General features: G+C 40.4%; 1 protein-coding gene across 1 annotated transcript in view; it reads right to left on the reverse strand.

Annotated features, from left to right (window-relative positions):
* TG (thyroglobulin) overlaps nucleotides 1–23202 on the reverse strand; it is a 160686-nt gene that overhangs the window by 23002 nt on the left and 114482 nt on the right. Inside the window, exons 42-44 of the mRNA XM_074897572.1 lie at nucleotides 10164–10328; nucleotides 9262–9429; nucleotides 585–766 (exon numbers count right to left, since the gene is read on the reverse strand). Of these exons, the coding sequence (XP_074753673.1) occupies nucleotides 585–766; nucleotides 9262–9429; nucleotides 10164–10328 (515 nt within the window). The remainder of the gene's footprint in view (nucleotides 1–584; nucleotides 767–9261; nucleotides 9430–10163; nucleotides 10329–23202) is intronic.

Below are 23202 nucleotides of genomic sequence, written 5' to 3' on the forward strand. Positions count from 1 at the left end.
CAGAATATGGTTGGGAGCCACTTTTCAGAGTATACATAAATGTTTCACCATTTTACAAAGGATACTCACCTGCCATTGTGACGAAATATATTTTGCAAGTTTCATAACATAAAATTTAACATAATCGCTGAAATCAAAGTTTTCAAACTTGACTACTCTCCAAATTTCCAAAAACTAGGAAAAATATCTAACTGTATAATTAGGTGGCTGTGAAAAAAAAGCCAGTCTCTGAGTTCTTCTACTATTACAGGGATGAGAGGACTCAAAGAATAGTTGATGTGCAAAAAACCAAGACATCTTTGACATCTTTGACATGAAAGAGTACACAAAGAAGCATTAGTAGTCCGAGTCCAATATTCAGTTCAGGAGACAATTCAAACTTTTCACAAGGCATAAAAGTCAGTTCCATTTTTGTTTACCAATGACATTGGAAACCTCACAGAAAATAAAATTATATTCCCCATTTTTTGTTCATTTGCATAAGAATTTCTCAAGTTCTTCGGAATATAAATGCACACTGAGGATAAGTGAAACAAACTTTGCTTAACCCCAATCACACAGTTGTAATAGGGTGAGTTCCTTACCGGGTGGCATTTTCCAAAGCCCTGGAAAAAGATGAATAATCATCAGTTGAGTGTTCAAGAGAGTAATACCATGTAGCTGCATCTTCAATTAACAAGTTGGAGTCTTCTCCTCCTAGAGAATTTTGCAGAGCCTGATAGAAGGCTGTTTTGCTGTTGGCTCTTCCTTGACTTTCTTCAAATTTCTGAGAACAAAATGTATACATGGAATTTACAAACAAAACCAAAAGATACGTTTTTAGTGGAACAATATAGGGTCAGATCTCCCTCTGCTGGAACAAGTCCTTTTTGCTGTGATTTCTGATTCCTAGGGGAAGAAGTAGGGGACAGCCCTACTTTTGCTTTCCCAAGACTGTCATGAGCCAGCAGTATTGGCTTCCTCAATACAGACTATAGGACTGAATCCTTAATCTATTAAATCTAAATCATAGGTACCATGCTGTGCAGATGTAGGTCTAATCATACAGAAACCCCATGGGCTCTGACAGAAGTAGTCCACATGGATAATTCTCCACTGTAGGTGTCCTTGATGCTGTCTTTCTGATGAGCTCCCTAAAGGAAAACTAGAGGGAAGAGAGGGAGATATTATACCTTCCCTTTGGAAATTCCAGAAAGTGAACATGCTGTATAGCCATTTCATGGCTATAGAAAGAGAAAAAACCCTTAGGTTATTGATTATGTCTCCTAGGAACTGGTCCTTCACTGCTTCATCAACTATAGCCATTTCATGGCTATATCACTTTGCCTCTTCTGGGAATATTTACAGAGAAATGTGGCTGCCATAAGGCCTGTATTTAGGTCTGTTCTGTAATAATATCTGTCTTAGCCCTGGAAGAGAGATCTTCCTCCTCCAAATCCCTATGTGAGTACCAGCTATGATCTTCAAACTTCATAACCCCTAGGGCCTTTCAGAGAGACTTACAGTGAAATGCCCTTTTCCTGAGATTTGTGGTCTGAAACCTTTCCTGACATAAAGGCATTTTCCCCAGAGCAGAGTGCCCATGTAAAAACAGAACTACTGATAGCAGAGGGATCTTCTATGCCAAACTGCGTACCCAATTTTATTTTTACCAAAGTTAAAGACTGCTGCAAGCTTTCAACACATCTTTCCTTGAGGAAGTTTTTTTATTTTATCAATTCAGACTTTTACCTTTTGGGTCTTTTTTAGAGAGAGAATTTATTTCAAGTTAAGAAACAAGAGTAAATTTCTGAAAAGAAGTGTAACCTGAACTTTCTTGTGTCCTTACTAAAAAGGGCACCTTGCAAGTGCATGCTGGCTGAAACTTGGTAGAAGAACCCCAGAGAGAAAGATCCAATAAACCACCTATATGATTTGGGAGGGTCAGCCTGATGCAAAATAGACTGGTGTCTGCCCAGTACAGTTACCATAGATGCTTTACTGCATATATTATTTTGATGGCCTACAGCTGGTTTTCATCATGCTGCTAGAAGGTCTTTCCACAACCCTATACAGAAAGTACAGAGGGAATAATTACTTTTCAACAGATTCACAGAAATAAAAGACGGAAAATAAGGCCCCGTCTGCTGAGGCTGAGGCCTGTCCTTACCGACATACTCTTATGCTTTGTGCATTTTTAATAAGTGACTTTACAATGGATTTCAAAACACTACCAAATATCCCAGCGTTCAGAGAGATATGGAAATGTTCCTTTTATTTGTAATAAATTATTCTTTTGCTAGATTTTGGCCCATGCAATGTGAAAAGAGTCATGTGGTGCCAGTTTTAGTCATGCAGCTGTATTTTGAAAAAGATCCGCCGCTCACACACAACACGTCACTTCATGTGCACAAGTGCCACATATGAAACTGCATAGCACACTTGCCTGCAAAATCATTCAGCTTAAATAGAGCAAGGACACATATATTCTTCTGCAAGAAACAGAAATTATGACTGAAGACCTAACTGCAAGTTCACTGAAATCAAAAGCAGTCTTTCCATCAGCTTCGGCACACATCGGTTCAGGTCCCTACTAACCAGCAGAAGCATTGCTGCTGTCTAATTAGGAATCTCTCATTTGGTGACTGGGGCTGGTGGATTTGGCTAGCAGTTACAGTTAAGAACAAATGCTTTTCTGTGTCAGTGCAGAGCCCAAGATCTTACACGCAAAGCATCCTGTACAAAGCAACTTTCATGCAATGCTTTCATTTTTCTGATTTTTTTTTTAAAGGATTTATTACCTTATTCTACACCTGGCATGGACACTTAAAACAGAAAAGAAAGAGAAAAAAACCTTAGGTTATTGATTATGTATCCTAGGAACTGGTCCTTCACTGCTTCATCAACTACCAAGCATCAAATATATGATGAAAACCACGGAGAAGGAGATGGATCATCATACAGCACAAGCTGAGGAACTCCTTGCCCCATGTTTTCACAGATGCCAAAATTGGTGAAGATGAAGTTTCATGAACAAATTTTTTAATTTAAAAGAAAAATAAAATCAGCTGAGGTTATTAAATAAAGAAAGACCAATTCAGGCTAGCAAGTCCCTGAGCTGCAAAGTGCTAGAGGTTTGGAGAGCATTTGGCAGAAGCATCAGATTTCCTTACTCTATTCTTACAAACATTTACCCACTGCTGAAAACAGCATTCTGTGATAAATGGGCCTTCGATCTGACTCAGTGTGGTCGGTCTTAGGTTTTTGCTGCGCCTGTGTACTAGTTTCTGTGATCTTTAAAATGCCCCAAAAACTCTAGTGACCTTTCTCAGCAGTCATTGATAATAGAGTGGGATTCCTGAGAAGTGCTGAATCAGATGAAAGAGGACTCAACAGGCAGAGATGGATGAGAAACAGAACTGGCATTTGTAAGACATTTTGAGATTTTTCATCCCAACCAGCACTAAAATAGCACAGTCTGAAACACAATTTCTCAAGTGTCACTTTGACTATAATATAAACATCTGACATGATAGAACAAAACAGAACAATATGTTCAAAATAAAACCCATGAAGCATTAAAAAGACAAAGATTTTTAACTTTTCAAAAATTTATTCAATTTGACCAATTTTCTTTGTTCAACAAATGTTTCCCATTAGAAAATGTATGACCAAGGCACAATTTTCAAATAACATTGATAAAACAGCTGCTACCAGATTAATAGAAACAGCTGCACATTATGTAAAACAATTTACATTCTGCTAATCTTTAAAGAGGTATTAGCAACTGACCTCAGAGATACAGCGGGGTTTTCAACTTTTTTTAGAAAGGAAGAAAATAATGAAAGATAGCAGGTGCACCGCTTTCTACTGTTCTGGTGATGCAAACTGTCATAAACATTGCCTAAATGCTGTGTTAAATAATGCTTACTGTTCTTGTTGCTGCAGCATAGCTTCTGGAGCATATGAATGAATCTGCTCCAGTGTTTTATTTAAAAATAAAATGTAGCAGTAGGTAAACCAAACGTTTACATCTGCCAACAGGCAAAATGTACTTTTCTGGTAAACTGGAATAGTGATAAAACACTAGTAGAGTATGTACAGCTCTTAGGTCTTAAATGGCTTTTGATAAATGTTGTCACAAAAGATTGTGAAAGACCTGCCAGCCATTCAGCAGAATCTTTCAAGGATTTCAGCTAGTTGCAAGATGAAGTATAGAGCTGATATCAGCCCGTTCTCCTCACTAATAGCATTTAGCAGGGCACTGCTACCCTGGCCATTACAATTAATATATACATATCTGCCATCTGTTGTATGCTGCTGAATACCTTTATCCATAAGAAATTAACTGACTGTAATGGAGTGCAGGATGGTAGTTCTGGACTGTATAGATACAATTGCTTACATGAGGTAAATAAAATATATTTCTATCTGTCCACTCCCCTATGTCCTGATTCTGGGTTCTGTAGCCAACTAGATTTCTACTAAGGAGGGAATGAAAAAGAAAGGAAACACGTAAAGTATAACCTTAATCTTCCAACTAGAAGGAAAGTTAACTAATCCTTGCAATGTAGGGATTACACAATAGGCACAGAACATATGGAGGGTGTAAACAGGGCTATACTGACTTACATGCACATACAGAGAAACACAGATACAGAGCGGCACGAGTGAATCCATATATTTAATGCCAGTAGGAACCATTAGAACCTCCCACCTGAGCATCACATATAGCACAGGGATAAAATTTTGTTCAGTTCGGAATTGAAGTCAACATTTTTAGAGGTTTCTGCTCAGCTGCCCTAATCTATGACTGCTCAAAGCTAACATCCCTGAAGGTCTGCCACAGGAATTGCAGTTAACGAGTTCAGGCTTAACTGCTCCATATGCCACATAATAGTGCATTATGGTACTACTTGCCATTCCCTTAACAAATTCTGCTTTGTTTCTCGCTTAGTTTCAACCATCTGATGGCTGCACTGGGGATGAGTATGAAGTGCTCCAGGAAGTGGTAAATCTGTCTCAGTTCACATGAATAAGCATTCAAGTGAATGCCATAAAACAGTCATTTCCATGGGCAAGACATTGACCGCAAACGTTCAGCATACTCTCTGCTGCAAGCAACACTGAGACACCTCAGCCTTTAACTGTAAACAAATCGAACATAAATGTTTTGCTAGCACAAGTGGTGCCTTCTGTCTTTCTATTTAATTTTTAATACTAAAGGTCTTAACAGGCATAAGCACAGTGTTGCAGTGAGAGTACAGAGACACCCAACACAACCAAATGCCAGTAATCCCCCACAGAACATGGTGCCAACTGAATTTACCACCTTCAGGTCTGGTTGCAATCTAGAGGTTTTACTCTCACTCCTAAGGCTCGTCTGCTAAGAGTTTATAAAACACATGCAACTCCAGTTTAAGGTGATAAGATTTGCATCACGTTTCAAGCTAGCTTGCATCCAAATGGTTAGAAGTGTCTCCTCACCATTTACGGGGTCAATATTAATAAAGCAAGACCAGGATTAATAGAGCAAGCTCTTGGATGAATTTGCCAGCACAGCTATTCCCAGGAACTTGTGGAACAGGTCAGCAGGTTAAATTTTTCTATTCCCCACTCTGCATCTGACTACGCTGAAATCAGTCATCCTAATGCAGATGAAATAAAGGGCTTACTTTGTCAAATCCATACACGTGACACAGGAACTTTCAGCTGTGCCATTTATCTGCCCAAATACATGTATGGTTCTTCTCTCTACAGAGTTGGAGGACATCCACAGATGGATTTTCACCCCAGAGAGGTTTGGTCTCCTCTTTGTAGAACAGATTAAATAACTTGGTTGTAGTTAGAGGCAAACTAGGAACTATGCCTTGGTTCCCTGAGTTGAGTTCAGTGCTCTGCCCACCAGCTAAGCCCTCCCACCTTCCCTAATATGTCAATAAAACCAGCTTTGGGTTTTCTCAGAAAGATGTAAATCAGATCTACCTCAAGGTAATCCTTAAAATGAATGAAGTAGAACAGTGGGATACGGTGTGGATTGTCTTGAGTCCTTCTTCTAGGTCTATTGTGGGGAGAGGACAATTAGCACAGATCAAAGATCCCTTATGATATTATGACATAGGAAACCAGGCACAGACTTCTACGTAACAACCACCACCTTCACCAATTTCTGCCACTAGCTGAATATGTCTGTGGCCTACTCAGGACTTTATCATCTGACTTTGACTGCAACCATGCATGGTCATGGATATGATGGAGAAATGCTCTTGAGGGCCTGGAAAATGCATGTTCTTAAATAGCTCACTGACAGAGGAAGCATTACAGTTTCCCAGCAATTAATACACTAACTTCATGGACAAGGAAGAAATCAGGAAACTTTAACCTTGCAGCAGGTCTTTAAGCAAACAATCCAAAGACAGGAATACAAACTGGTCAAAACAGTGATATTCCCTCAAGTCCTAAAAACCTGAAGACACAGAAAAATAGAAATAGAGGAATGTGTATTTAAAAAAATCATCAGTTCTTACTGAAAATGGGGAAAAAGCTTAAGGAAGTCAAAAGGGAGAAAGCAAAATATAACACCTACTATGAACATCATTAATTTTCAAGAATATAGATGGAATCTTACTTCCAGCAATAACATTATACCTGTTATAATAGTACCTACATTACTTAAACAGCTAGTAAAGGAGATAACTATCCTTCTAAGCTTGACAAGGAGATCAGAAGATCTCCAACAGTAAGAGATTTTAAAACAGGTCTCTCAGGTTGAGGTAGATATGACCATTTCTTAGGGTTGAATTTCACCAACTTTTTGAGTCCCCTTCCAATCTTATTTTCTGCAAACCTCTAAATAAAGAAGATATTCCAGATTTTAGTTTTGGAAATACAACATTTTACTGTTAACCTCCCATTTACAAGTGTTTTTCCTTTTCTTTTTAACCTGACAGTGATGGCTTTTAGCACTTGTGGCTTTCATTAACACCATGACTTTTTGCATAATTTCTAATACATCATGGGATTACATTTCAGTTTGCAGACAATCGTCATATGTGGAAATAATGGTAAAGAAGTTAACTTCCTAGTCTTCATCACATGACTTCTAAAGAGGTTACTGAGGTTTATTCCCCTCTCACAGTGTCTAGTTCATTATCTCCAGACCTCCAGCATAACAGTCCATTTCCTATGCCAGACCTCCTCTTTTAATTGATTCCAAAAGATGAAGACACATTAAATAAAAGAAGGAAATTTATGATAGAGACTAAACAAGAAATATGAAATTTATTCAGGTGGGTCAGAAAACCTTCTTTCAAAGGGGTGATTTTGTCATTAATTCTGAAGTATTGTTACCAGCAAAGAGAAGCTGGGATTGACCTTTCCCTGCCTTCTGAGATGAAATCCATGCAGTTACAGAAAAATAGCAACTGACCTTCAGTTCACTTAGATAATCCTCAAAATAAACCCTACCATGTTACATCGTCCTGTTGATTTATTAGCATATATCTGAGCATATTGGAATATTTAATTTAATTTGTCAGCGTTAAAACAAATTGTTTAAATTTGTTAATTGAAGACTATTACATCCAAAGCATAGCATGGACACAATTCTTTTTAATTTCACCAGTTTATGCCCTGAAACCTTAAACCCACATATGAGGCTAGTGCTATCCTTAGTCATAGCTGATCCATATTCAGAATCATCTTTACAAGAAAATGTACTTCTTAAAGGCAACGTAGAAGAAGGTTGCCTCAAAAAAAAACATTGGCAGGAAAAACACTGATTTAGCACTGCTGCACACTGAAGAACCTCATAAACCAAGTTATGAGCTTGCTTTCTTCTTGTGAGATACAACTGAGATTGCAATATAATCTGATTTTAGAGACAATAAAACATACTGCTGCACCATTTCCCACAGCATTCTCCTGGCAAAACTGGCTGCTCGTGGCTTGGATGGGCACACACTTTGCTGGGTAAAAAACTGTCTGGATGGCCGGGCCCAAAGAGTTGTGGTGAACGGAGTTAAATCCAGCTGGCGGCCGGTCAGGAGTGGTGTCCCCCAGGGCTGGGTGTTGGGGCCACTCCTGTTTAACATCTTTATTGATGATCTAGACGAGGGGATCGAGTGCACCCTCAGTCAGTTTGCAGCTGACACCCAGTTGGGTGGGAGTGTTGATCTGCTCGAGGGTAGGGAGGCTCTGCAGAGAGACCTGGACAGGCTGGAGCCATGGGCTGAGCCCAACTGGAGGAGTTTCACTAAGGGCAAATGCCGGGGGCTGCCCTTGGGCCACAACAACCCCCAGCAGCGCTACAGGCTTGGGGAGGAGTGGCTGGAGAGCTGCCAGTCAGAGAGGGACCTGGGGGGTAATTGACAGCTGGCTGAACAGGAGCCAGCAGTGTGCCCAGGGGGCCAAGAAGGCCAATGGCATCCTGGCTTGTGTCAGCAATAGCGTGGCCAGCAGGGACAGGGGAGGGATCTGAGCCCTCTACTTGGCACTGGGGAGGCCGCCCCTCGATTCCTGTGTTCAGTTTTGGGCCCCTCACTACAAAAAGGCCATTGAATGACTCGAGCGTGTCCAGAGAAGGGCAATGGAGCTGGTGCAGGGTCTGGAGCACAGGTCGTAGGAGGAGCGGCTGAGGGAACTGGGGGGGTTTAGTCTGGAGAAGAGGAGGCTGAGGGGAGACCTCATCGCCCTCTACAGCTCCCTGAAATGAGGGTGCAGAGAGCTGGGGATGAGTCTCTTGAACCAAGTAACAAGCGATAGGACAAGAGGGAATGGCCTCAAGCTGTGCCAGGGAAGATTCAGACTGGCTATTAGGAAGCATTTCTTTCCAGAAGGGGTTGTTGGGCGTTGGAATGGGCTGCCCAGGGAGGTGGTGGAGTCCCCATCCCTGGAGGTGTTTAAGAGTCGGGTTGACATAGCGCTGAGGGATCTGGTGTAGTTGGGAACTGTCAGTGTGAGGTTAGTGGTTGGACTGGATGATCTTCAAGGTCTTTTCCAACCTAGATGATTCTGTGATACTGTGATATTAATACATGCTAAATCATTGCTGATCTCTTATATTTTGTATCTCCCCCCATAAGGTTAATCATCAAATATAACAATGCTATTCATTAGCCTAAACAGTACTGGCTGGAGATGGACAATGCCTTTGCATATTTACAGAGAGTATGATTCACAAATTGTAGAATTCAAAAAGCATCTGTCCTGGCTGCATATGATTACTATCATCAATATAATAATAGCAATACTATCAGTTCATTAACAGTGAATTCTTCCTACCTTAATTGCCTTAGCTCTGCTGATCAGCCCATCTTGCTGTGCACTTCCAATGAGCAGATCTACTTTTCGAAGTTGAGGGCGCTGCAGGGCTTTAGCTAAAGGTTCCCGAAGGTAAATTCCATCCATCACTGGACCCCAGTACTGGAATGGGCCACTTATAGCTAGGAGCTAGGTTTTCAAAATAACAATAATAATGCAGTTAAATTAGCTACCCATGGTCATTTTCATTTTATCTATGCTTCAGACAACTGAGTTGATAGCCTTCAAGTGAACAAGTGATCAGTTACAGTTAATGTAAGCACAAGCTCACCACTGACAGGAAACAGTGCTTTTGCTGACAGTCTCAGTAGCTGAAACGAGCTGAATAGACCAAGAGAATTGATGGTCTTAAAGTCAACAAAATAATATTTTAAATTAGGGATTGGCTCTATGCTGGTCCTGATCAGAAAATCTATTTTAATCTGTGGGTAAAAGATCTATCTCTAGAATAATTTATACTGCAACTTTCACAAGTCTTCCACTTGACAGAGAACTGACATCCCCTCCCCACTTCTTTTTCTGCAAAATGCAGTTACTGAAGCTACAGACACTTGATCCTCCTCTAGAGCAACACCCAGGGACAGTTGAGAGAGGACTGAAAGAAGGCAAAAACTATATTTAGATTAATGTTGAAACAAGTAGTCAAATTAGTGTAAAAGTAATTTTTCTAAAAGAGAAGCAAGCTGTGAGTGTTCATAGGTCAGGGTTGGATGTCACAGACATCAGCATCACTCCATCAATGCTAGTCCAGTTCCTCTTTCACAAGGATTCAGCCCAGTTTATTTTTTAAACTTCCTCACAGCTTTGTGTCAATGGCAACTTTTTGGTTCCTTGCCAATGGCATATATTTTGCTATGGGGTACCTTAGTCTGTGCATCATTGAGGACACGAGCAGGCAACTGGCGGAGGCAGGCTACAATTTCCTCACTGGTGGATGAAAGGCATCCCACATCTTCAGCCAGGACTGCTGCTTGCCTCTGCACTCTCCTTTCCGAAATAATGGATGCTGGAGAAAAAGCTGAACCTCCCTGGAAAAGAAAGACAGTATCAGTCAACAATTCCCGTCAAAAAACCTGGTCCCCTGGTGAAAAAGATGAGAAGCAAAATCTGCCCAGTAGAATCTTGTAAAACACTGCTATTTAAGTCATAAGAAGCAAGTTCTAGCCATCAAAGCAAAGGGGAGAAGAATAGGCTTGGCTGTTTCCAGCTCTGCCATGGTTATTTTGGAAAACCTCTGAAAAGTGTCTAGGTTATGTCTATAACCAAGTCACAAATGTTTCTGAAAACTCTACTGGAAGAACAAACATTTCAACAGGAATGGACACAAAGAAGGAGCTGTGTGATATATCAGGGGATGCAGAGCCCATCGTACAAGAAAAAACTAAAAGAGTTTTAGTTCCTTAACTGTAATAAACAAGGACTGAGAGCAGGCATGTCCTTTATAAATTAATCCATCAAGAGGAACTATTTATACCTTAGGACAAAGCTGGTACAAAGCCAAATAGGCATTAACTGTTCATATTGAGTGCAAATAAATTTAGGTTAGAAATGCTAAGATAGCTAACACAAGGTGCAGTGAGGGTTTAGAAGAGCTATGACAAAGGTAGTAGGAACAAAAGGCTAAACCAAGCTGCAGAAGATCAACCAGAGCCAGAACATGTAAAACTCAGAGCATAGGCTACAGTCCAATCTCTATTCCAGACTTGGTTTCTTTCCTACCGTTGTGCCAGCATGGAAAATGTCCTCACCAAGAAAAGATGGTACAACATTGTTGAGTAACCATGAAAACTACTTATTGAAAATGCAGATAAATTAGCATAAATGTGATAAAATCTGACCTAGAACAAGAAGGCTGGAATAACTCTGACATGGTTCAAATGACTAATTTCCAAACATTTATACCAGTTTACTATAATAACTGCTAAGGTTAGCTTCAGTCTTCTAAAAAAACCCCAAACCCTAGATGCATGATATGAAAGACCCCGATCTATTCAACTGATTAACTTCTCACTGAATTTTCTCAAAGCATAACTGCAAGTCTGAAAAAGCATAAAACTAGGAGCAAGTTAAAAAGAAATCAAAACCAAACAGCAAATCCTTAATTTGAAATTGTCTCAAACCTTTGAGCCTAAAGAACTCTGTGCAGCCCTGGCCAGCACCCAGCACATTTTTTATATTTCCAACAAGCAGACTCATTGATATTATAGGATACCATTGCTCACAACTAGAGAAATTTGTTTCCAAAAATAATTAGAAAGCGTTTATTATTTGGATGTAGACAGAGTCATTTTAGTTCACTGTATGTAGAATTTCGAGTGATACTAATTTTCTGAAAGGTTTCTCTTCCTTTTTAAGGGATCTGGAAAATAATCACTGTTATTAGTGTAATGAATGAGAAACAGATGGTTGCAGATAAGCAAAGGAAAAAGCAAAAATTGTCAATCCTGGGGCAGTAGAAGAGACACCTCTGCTTTTAAGAAGGCAGAAAAACTAAAGAAAAAGAAACACCACTTGGTCTTATTCCTCATTTCCTCCCTTAATTTAGATGAGAACATGAGTGAGCAATGGGCTTTATCCTCACGTGGGATTTGCGTTGGCCTATTTTGTGTTTGTAAAGCATCATATCTGTCAGCTGCTGACTAGGTGCACTGACTCAGTTGGTCATGAGAAAGAAAGAAAAACATCCTTGATGAGAATATCTCTGTGTGTGGGTGTGTCCCCAGGACACAGAATGGGAGCGTTGCTTTTTTGACTAGCCTTTGGAAGAGCACGTTCACTGGAACTAGGATGAGTGAGACTGGGAAAGGGATAACACGGCATGCCAGCTTCCCTCAGAAAAGTAGCTTCCTTGTTCATTTGGAGCAAGAACTTATGTGCCTCCTTGGTATAGCAGAGAAATGAGATCTACAATTGCACCACATTTATACACTAATCTGGCAAACATATTTTTCAGCATTACATGTGAACATGTTCAGCATGTTTTATCAAATATCCAGTACCTCCAAATGGCATTCATTTAAAAAAAAAAACAAACCGTAAAAAATTAAAGGGCTTCAGTTTCCCAAATTCTGAAAGTTTCACAAATTTTGAAAGTGTCTGTTTCTGTGGAAATTCTGAAGTTGCCTTATTAAAAGGTTAAGTTTCAAATCAGAGAGTCACAGAATCATGAAGGTTGGGAAAGACCCTGAAGATCATCTAGTCCAACCATTAATCTAACATTGACAGTTCTCAACTACACCAGATCCCTAAGTTTGGTAGGGAAAGAGAGTACTGAGACCAGATGACATATGGAATCCAAAAATTCACTGGGACCAAGCAAAACATCCTAGTGTGCTTGATTTTGAACATATCTCCTCCAAGAGATTTTAAAAGCAGTGAAAAGTTCCCCTGTCTTTGAGATCTCTGTAAACTGAAAGACTTCCCTTGGGTCAAGTACTGAGTCAAACAACTACTGCAAAAAGTTCTGGATAGAAGTGTCCCACAGGTCCTCTCTGAAGAGGGAGAGTTAGAAGCCTGGACAGGCAAATTGTCATGTCACAGCACTGGATATGTAAAGGCTTGCATTAGATATGGTCCAAGCTTGGCAAGTAAAAGAAAAACCCAGAACTTCAGCAAATACATTTTTGTATGTTGTGGGAGTGAAGAGGGTTCTTGTTTGGAGCGTAACTCTAGCTATAGATATTTTCTGTTCTTTGCATGAGTGCTCTTCTGATTTTTTCTTCTATTTTCCATGGTAATGGCCACTTCCTCAGTCTGCTTTTTTTGATAGCATCCATGTTCAGGAAGCATGTCTTGCATTTGGGGTTTGAAAGAGTTGCAGTATCCACTACTGTTATTCATGTTTAATTTTTATTGGGACTGGAAGTGGGTGATAGAGGAACTTGGGACATCATTCAAGCAGTATTTGGAAGCAATACCATTATGTTGCCTTCCCTGGCGCATCTGAAATACATTCCAGGCTCTGGAAACAAGGCTGCTCTTACCACAGAAGTTAGGCAAACAAACTGTACCAGTTCTGTTTTTCAATTTCACATCACAATTCAGGCTCATTGTTTCCTCATCCTCACAAAAAAACCTCAGGAACAAATAAGTGAGAGCAGAAGCTGGAGACTGCCCAGCATTAAATTTCTTTCTGTTTGAGCCTGCAGTTTTCACATAAAAAGAAATCTCCAAATGTTGTAGCCACATTAGAGGCAGGCTCAGGACACAGAGGATAACATAGCTACACTCAGCATTTCCCTCGTTCCCTGTAAAACTATAATTTATTTGTGTGATTAGTCCCAGCAACCAGAAATGAAGCAGTTGTGTGCTTTAAAAAATAGGCTTATTTAGGCAAAAGCAGACGTAGCGGAGGGACTGTTTATTTCCATTACACGACACCCATATTACTATCAACATGACAGTATCATGAATCAGGAAACCAAAAATCATGAGATCAGCTCAAAAATAACAAACACTGTGTTCTTTTTGTTAGTCCTCTGACTTTTAATTCTCCAGGAATTCTCCTACCTATATAAATACAAGAGCTAAAATATTCACTTTTAAAACTAAGAGCTGTGATCTTCAGAAAGTCCGCAGGGTAGTTTTTTGAAAGCAAAGCTGTAAGCAATATGAGATATTGCCATCTTGCCATCGCAGGGTATTTCCAATCTCAGCATCATTTAGAATGTCTTGACAGGGAACTGAAGCCACACAGAGTTCTTGTTTCAGCCGTCCTTATGGATTGAACTGCTGTCATCAGAGGAAGTCCCGATGACATTTTTGACAACAACCCGGATGAAAACATTCAGTGCTGAACTGCTGAGAAAAAGTGGTTGCAGCTGTGTTGCACAATCCACAACAGCAGTATTACACTGTCCTGCTAAATTAATGGGAATAGGGGGAACATTACAGTGTTGGGCAATAGTACCTACTGTAACAAATGATGGCATTGAAAATGGAAGGCAGAGCCTTCAGTATTATTTAGTTCAGGGTCCAGCAGCTTTGTAAGCATTTCTTTATTTCTCATTTCAAAATTAGAGGTTGAGCTAGACACTAGGAAATGTTGCAGCTCACAACAGTGAATGCAAATTGATATTATGTGGAGATGAGTTCTTGCTTTAATGTCAGGTTGTGATCACCTGAGTTGAGGCTGGTACCTCTTGCAAATTTCTCTCTTGGGACCTCATAGCTCACAGACGTTCACTGGTGATGTCTGGTGCATCCCCATTCTCCCCTCCACCTGTTGGGCACATCTATTCTCACATAGCTGAATGCTAGCTTTCTGCTTCAGATGTCTCACAGCTCAGCAGCTTTTAGTTAAATAGCACCCCTTGCTGCTATTCTGATTACATAATAAAATAGAATATACGGGTTTGTATTGGGTTTGTGTGGCAAGGTTTTGGTAGTGGGGGGGGCTACAGAGGTGGTTTCTGTGAGAAGCTGCCAGAAGCTTCCCACATGTCTGACAAAGCCAAGACCAGCCGGCTCCAAGATGGACCCACTGCTGGCTGAGGCCGAGCCCATGAGAGATGGTGGTAGCACCTCTGGGATAACATATCTAAGAAGGCAAGAAAAAAAACCCACAGCAATTGCAGCCAGAGAGAGGAGTGAGAACATGTGAGAGAAACACCTTGCAGACCCCCAGGTCAGTGAGGAAGGGGGGCAGGAGGTGCTCCAGGCACAGAGCAGAGGTTCCCCTGCAGCCCGTGGTGCAGCCCGTGGTGAGGCAGCTGTGCCCTGCACCCATGGAGCTCCATGGGGGAGCAGAGACCCACCTGCAGCCCGGGGGGGACCCCACGCCGGAGCAGGGGGATGCCCGAAGGAGGCTGTGACCCCGTGGGAAGCCCACGCTGGAGCAGGCTCCTGGCAGGACCTGTGGCCCTGTGGAGAGAGGAGCCCACGCTGGAGCAGGTTTGCTGGCAGGACTGGTGACCCCGTGGGGTCCCACGCTGGAGCAGTTCATGGAGAACTGCAGCTGTGGGAAGGACTCACATTGGAGAAGTTCATGCAAGACTGTCTCCTGTGGGAGGGACCACACACTGGAGAAGAGTGCGAGGAGTTCTCCCCCTGAGGAGGAAGGAGCGCCAGGGACAACGGGTGATGAACTGGCCACAACTCCCATTCCTAATCCCCCTGGCCACTGGCAGGGAGGAGGTAGAGCAATTGGGACTGAAGCTGATCCTGGTAAGGGGGAAGGTGTTCAAAGATTTATTTTTTAATTTCTCATTATCCTACTCTGATTTGATTGGTAATAAATTAAAATAATTTTTCCCCAAGTCAAGTCTGTTTTAACTGTGATGGTAATTGGTGAGTGATCTCTCCCTGTCCTTATCCTGAGTCACAAGACTTTAGTTCTATTTTCTCTCCTCTGTCTAGATGAGGAGGAGAGTGATAGAGTGATAGAGTGAGTGGCTTTGCTGGGCACCTGGCATCCAGCCAGGGTCGACCCACTACAGGACTATTACTGTAAGCTGTACCCCCGTCTTCCAACATACCTGAAAAGATAATTGCCATATAAACTGTAGTGCCGAATGTCTTTTAATTCCTCATTTACTCTGGAAACTCACTTCTGCAGTTTTTCAAAACCGATTCACAACAGATGTAACGATTAAAAACTTCACTGCAACTAGTTTTTATCACCCACACTCTGTAAACCCAAAACCTTCTTCCTCTCCTCACACCATGACCTCTTGTTTTTCCAACCTGACTTGAAACTGAAAACCCTGCTTGAACCACGTTCGCTTTAACACATGCACTCCCTTCAGATGAATGCAGTTTCTCTGACGGCTGCAGGGCTGCAGACTCCTTTGGAAGCAGGGTTTCTGTCAGCCCAGAAGCAGGCTATAGACAATACAAACAGCAGTGACACCACAGAGAAAGCGAGATCAAAAAATATCTAATGAAAGCAGTCAAACCAATGAAATGTCCTGATAATTCTACATTCCCAAAAGAGCCAACCGTACAGCAATATTTAATTTGTTAAAGATAGGCACTCTCCAGGCTCAGACATACAGTTCCCAGCCAGCAGTATCTGTCAGACCATCTGGTTAGATCTCTGGGATAGCCAAGGCTCTTCCATTTCCTGACCGCTGAGCTCAAGTGCTTCCTATCACTTAAAACATGGCTTGTGTTTGACTAAAGCCTGATCTTGCATGAAGCATTTAAGCTGGGCTCAGAGACACCAAGAAACGAATACTGCAATCTCCTCCTTTGCAGTTCATGCCTGAAGATAATCATTCCACTGACAGAAAACTGCACGTTATTTCTGTTTGAGGATGTCTTCAGTTTCAGTTAATGCCAGATTAAAGAGACTGTTTATATCCTGCTTTTTCTCCCTCAAAAATAAGCAAGCTGCAACTAAGTGACCACTAACGTCTTTCCAATTAATTTAACAGATTATTCTCTAAAAGACTGGATTTGAAGTATTTTCACAAGGTGGTTTTTTTTAATTTGGAGCCTTTTTTTTTTTTTTTTTTTTATTTTCTTGCAAGGTTGTTTTCCAGTGTCCTGCATTGATTTTCCTCAGACATCAAAATCTGTATAGTGGCAAGTGCTTACAACACAGGTTGCAGGGCGGATGTCTTCATATGTGAAGACATCAATGTCATTTTTCCAGGCTTTCAGACATGATCTGTCTTCAAGAACCTGGAGGAGTAGAAAACTTTGGGACCAACTCAGGGAGTTTCTGTCACAGCTAAGGAGCTATGTGACAGACATGTGGGAAACACTAGCACATGAAATGTAACACGGAATTGGCAGGTCAGTCCCGCAATGGAAAGGCAGACTGAAATATAAACATTTTTCCCTCCATGACCATCTAGTAAGCTTTAATTTCCAGGTAAAAATGGGGGAAAGTGGATGGTCCTCTCTATCAAGTAATGTTTTGAAGAAGGAAGATTTCTTTTTTATACATGATTCTTGGCAAATCCCTCTTTGCTGTAATCAGAGGTAGTCCTGCAGATGCAATGTTACTCTCTCAAGTGTCTCATTGAGTGCCTGTGTCAGGTTGAATAACAGGATATGAATACTTTTAAGATGACATAAAAAGCCTCACTTAAATAATACAAAAACTTTCTTCTATTTAGATGTAAACATTACCTTATCAATTATCATTTAAACCCAGTTATTAGCTGAATGCACTGAAAGTGTAAACTGGGTCTCATCATTGCACAGGAGTAAATAGCCACCAGAAACAGGCAGAAATGACATGGAAATGGAGAATTTTATTTACCTCCCTCCACTGCAAGTTCATCCATTCCTCTACAAGCACGATACTAACTGTGGCTAAGATTTATTACATTTCCAGTGGAGTATATTCTCTCAAGCAAGTCCAAACTCTTCTTTAGTGTGACCAATCTTTCCTGCTCAGTCTGAGACCTGACCCATTCATGAGTGCATCTTAGGATGTAAACTTACTTCTCGTAAAGGCACAATGACCATCAGAGCCAGCCTAAGGCAGATATTGGTGAGAAGGACCAGGAAAAGGCAGAGGTCTGCTGCTGCCTGTTCCCATGTGTGGTGCAGACATCCCCCGACCTGTGATCTTTTAGTAATTCCAGAAATATTGTATATCCATTTGGTGAATGCTATTAAGGAACATCACATCCCTGTGATTTGAAGAAAGTAATAAGGTCCTAAACAATCCACATATAACTGGCAGAGATAATCATGGGGCTTTATGCTAAAACCAGCTCCCCAAAGCACTGGCTATAATGCTGTCACAGCTCTGTGTTGTAGACACATTTGCTTATCAAGTTCCCTAAGGCTTTCCTGTCCCTTCAAAGTGAGGGCTGCTTGTAGAGCCCATCAAGGAGAAAGGATATTCTCCTGAAATTACCATAGATCCAAATATTGGCACAGCTTTGGGAATCTGATCAGCATCTCCTGGTTTCAATAGAGCTTACACAACAGCTCCCACACTTGTCAACTTTTAGTTTTCATCATCAAACAGACTGGCATTACAATGAGCATCTGCTCAGAGCGACACTGGTGTGAAGTAGGAACTCTACTTGGGTTTTCTGAGTTTTCTGTTCTGGGATTTTTTTTGGCTTTTTTTTTTTTTTTTTTGGCTTTGATTTTACTATACTAAATTAACTATATGAGCTTTTCAGATCACATCTTGATATTAAAAGCAAAGGGCAAACCTTAATAAATCCCTTTGACTTCTATAGTCATATCTGCAGTCCTGTATTTCTGAGTGACTAGTCAGGTTGTTTAACAGGCTAGTATCTCTATTTCCTCATCTCAGACACTGAGATGAGAGAGGATCTGAGGCTCCTGCTTCTGCACCTTGTACAACTGATGTGAAAATGTGCTTCATAGACAGGCTTTCACTCCATATTCTTTCATTGCTTCAATTATTCGCAGACAGAGATGTTTTGGGGTACAGAGTGATGAACAAAGCAAACCTTGCATTTCTGTTCAGGCTCAGTAAGTGTGGGGGGAAAAAAAAAAAAAAGAAAAGTTTTGTGCCTCTTTCTGTCTGTCTGAAAAAACTAGCAAAACTACATAAAGCAAACAGCTGGGGACTGAACAGTACTGGATAAATAAATTCGGAAGAAAAAAAGAAGATAAACCCTTTGAGTATAAGTAATGTAAAACAGGTTATTTTGTTCATGTCTTATATCTGCTAAAACCAGCCCTGATGCAATATATTGAAAACCTCCCTGTTTTCCTCAGCCATAGATAAGAAGTGTCTTGAGTAGTGACTTGCAACAGGAACCTCATCTGTTGCAAACACTTTGAGCCTTCCTTATTTCTCAGAGAGGAAGTATGTGGCCTGTTTGGCAAATGCTGCTCTACATGACAGCATGAACTTCACAACACACTCATTCGACCGGCTGCTCCTCGACTTGATCAGCTAAACCTTGCTGGCAGCATGAGAGCAGTATTATGACTACGGCTTTTTTGAGAAATACTGCAACCTGGAATATCATGCCTAGAATTTAAAGGTAATCATTGCTCTGATACATTTTAGATTATCTGCACACGGGACAAAATGTTTCAAATTTATTTATATAAAAGGCAGTTCTGTTTCATTAACAATGACAATATTCAGATCATGGATTTCAAGTACCACCAAAGGTAGAAATAGAAAAGCCTGCCTTGATCCTTTTCATAAGGAGTGGTGATAAAGATAGAAGGGACAAGGAGTATTTCTACTGAAAGCTCACAGTAAGATGCATAGGACCTTAGGCTGAAGCAAACTGCATTTCTTTATAACCCAAAATATGAGCCCACGATTCTTGGGCTTTTTATTCAAAGTAATAGAAGTTTGCATAATGTGGTATTTCTGTGTTGTTTCATAGTTGCATGTTTTTGTGAATTACCTTGATTTCAGCATACGTTGTTCTTTCTAAGCACAATGGTAGAAATGCCTCAAAGCTGAAAGGATGCTCATTTTGATTAATAACAAATTAAAGCAAAATTCATGAAAAATATACAGCTTCTGAAACTTAAGCTGCTTTTTTTCCCACATGAAAAATAACAGAATGCTGGTGCTTTCATTTTCAAGCTAAATGGTATTCAGACATTACCTGTGAACCTTATTAAGAATTAAATTCTAAGACATCAGTGGTATAGATGTGAATATCAGGTAACAAAAATAAAATAGGATATAACATCTCAGGAATTATGTATGTCCTAATTTGACTAGTCTACAGTATCCCTTGCAGAGGAGTTTTACTCATGTATATCTTGCCTTTTTATTTCTCTTATTATTTTAATTTCTTTATGTTTACTAATTCCCAATCGTTTTAGACATAACTTTGAAAAAGTTCTTACGATGCGATTGACTTTCCTATGTGCTGTGCTATTTAACTGCTCAGAAGCATGTTTTTTCAGAGAACCAATTCTGTGAAAGGAAATTATTGCTACATGTGATGCACGCAGGAATGGAAGGTGTAAATTGTACCAAACGTTTTTGAGACCCACAATGTAGGTCAGTGAGATTCCAGTCTTGACAGGTGAAGAGTTCATATCTGCCGAGAGCTCTGCCACTGATAAAAAGGACACAAAGCAAGACTGGGGCTGTAGATGTTTTCTCACCTTACTTTTGGCAGCAAAAATAAATCAGTAAAGATCACTAATCCCCACTAGCTGTGTGTTTGCAAACAGCTATGGCTGCAGTGACTGGCATTCCTTAAACAACATGGGCACAAGTGGAAAGGGGAGGAAGAACCAAAGCTTGGAAGACTGCAGACGTGATCTTAATGGTTAAAATCAAATTTCCACACAAGCCTGAGGAGGTGGCCTGTGAACAGGGAAAGCTGCAGGTAGGTTTTGGGTTGCATCCCAGCAGCACAGCAGTTCCTCGGCATCGAACAGCAGCTGCATTCCTCCATGCAGGGCTTTGGGTTGATATGACAAGGTGAGCTGAGAGTCTATCACCTCTCCTTAATTCTTCCCAGATCACTTTTGGTGAACAATTTTCTTTGGATCTGGCATAATTATCTGCTTATACGACAGAGGGATGCCACTTCTACTTGTATCCCAAACTCTGTCGCCAAGTTTAAGTAAGATGAGTAGATTCATCATTTCAAAAGAATAACATCTATAAAACTGTTATTGTTCTGTTATTGGCTTAAATGATAAAAAAATCAGCTAGGTCACAATACGCTCCACAGTTTCCTGTAATTCTATTTTTACAGAGCATGTGAAAATTTCAGAAAACCACCATACAGTTTATCCTATAGTGATACAATGGCCTTGTATTGCACTGCCAATACTTGACACAAGCACAAGCTACTTGAGCCGTTATGTTCTATCACACGCTTGCCAGTCATGTGCACTGTTGTTTTAGAAGTACTTAGGATACTAATTCATACACTGTTACTCTAAAAACAGTGATACACCATTGCCAGCGAGCAAATTCAAACAATCTTTTGCCCCTCTTCCACAACCCATTTCAAAACTTCCAATTTCATCCATTTCCATCCCATTTTCAAATGTCTGAGAGTTGAGCTATAGCTCAGGGATTCACTCCACCACCTTTGACTGGACTATAGGCACCTTCATTCTGCTCAAATGCATAATGACAAGTGGCCTTAGTGGTAAAACCTAGCCCAATCCTTGTCATTTTCCTTTTAATCACTTTGGATAAGTGAATCAACAGCAGTGGACACAGCTTTCCATTTGCTTATTTTTACTGAACATTTCTGCCATGAGTCTAGAGAACATCTTGAACTCTTTGACCTTTTCAAGACTTTATGCTGCCACCAACAGTAATTAGTGACGGTAAAACAGCATGGAAAATTGTAACGAGACACAGCAAACTGTCACGCTAGTGACATCAAAGTCCAAAACGTCATTGCTCTTCATTATTACTGTAAGTACTTTATAGCTTTTGCATATTTCATAAGTCGGATTCTTCCATATCTAACGTAGCAGCACTGAGCTGCATGCTCTGTCCTGTTGACTCCAGCGATCCTTTAAGAAGAGTGATGATTTGTATGGCAGAAGTGAACCAGCCCACTCTTGGATGCGTTCTGCAGAAATATGAACTAGGCACATGCCTGCTATCCGGTACTTAATCCATCTGGACTAGACAGCAAGTGGTTCAATTAAACACTACGTACAAGCAAATGTTCAAGAACACTTTAGATATTTTTAAAGGGATATTTAGAGTTTAGACACCTAAATAGCATACAGGAAAATGAAGGTACCTTACTCAAATGTGCCGTACTTTTAGAAATTTTGTAAGTATGAAGTCAAGTTTTCAGAAGTCTTTCCATCATGTGCAAATGCTACGTATCACTTTCCAAAGTGACTCAGGCACACCTGAAAATTGTATCCACTTTATGTTAAGAGTAGGAGAAAAGCCACTGAAAGCACTCTGTCACAATTCTGATTGCTAATAGGATGACTTGCTCTCCTGGCCCTCAAATACCAAGACCCAGAATAAAGGGATACATAGAGGTAGGACTCTATTATTTTTATTTTTCCATACTTTTGTGACACATAATTCAAGTACCATTCTCATCTAAATAATATTTGCATATGATAAAATTATAGACAGGCATAAGATATTTATTTTGCCGTGCTTGGCACCTATCTGGAATTGCACAAAATCTTTGGTAACTGCACCTTACTTACTATACACTTGGCAAGATCTGAACTGCCTTTTTCAAGTACTGCAAAAATGCAGCTACTACAGCAAAGAGCTCAGCAGAGGTTATCTGTACAGGTATTTATCCCACTTCTCTGGCTGACTTCTTCAGCTCTGTTGAGCCCTTTATTGTCATGCCCAGAAGATTTTGCTGGCTAATTTGAAGATGAGCCAGGAACGTCTATAATATCTGTAGCCAAAGTACTGACTGCACTATTCCTATGCATATACCTCTTATCCTTGGTAGGATACAACTGAGAAAAATGTTGAAGAAATTAAAATTGGGTCTTGTGAAAAAATATTCATAGTTAGTTCAGGAAATTATAATCTTGCAAGTAGACAGTGCCTGCCAAAATGAATTTTGATTTCAGTTTTAGAAAATCAGGTGCCTTTAAATGGAGAATGATTTTGTGATTTCTATCAAGACAGACCCTTTTATCCAGACATAAATACCCAGATCTTTTATTTAAATTTAAGGTTACTTTTTTATTCAGCTTCTAGACTTCTTATATCAGGCAATGAAACAGCTTTTTGTTCTTGTGAAAGCAGCTTTCAGACAGTTGACAGAAAGACACTGGCACAGCTGCATCCTACAGATGTGCCACAAGCTAGTTCCTGAGTGCAGACAGCAATAGGGTAATGTGCCATTTGGCCAGTGAAATAGAGATTTCTAGCAAAGAGCCTTTGGAAACAAGCACTAAGAAGCTTGAAAATCAGATGAGGTAGAGTCAAACTGTGCATTACCATCTGTTTTAGTACTGATCTACTTGTATTTGATAAGAGATGAATTCTCTTTCTTTTGAATGGCATTTTAT

Source organism: Athene noctua, chromosome 2 (assembly GCF_965140245.1).
Source record: "Athene noctua chromosome 2, bAthNoc1.hap1.1, whole genome shotgun sequence".
Taxonomy (NCBI): domain Eukaryota; kingdom Metazoa; phylum Chordata; class Aves; order Strigiformes; family Strigidae; genus Athene; species Athene noctua.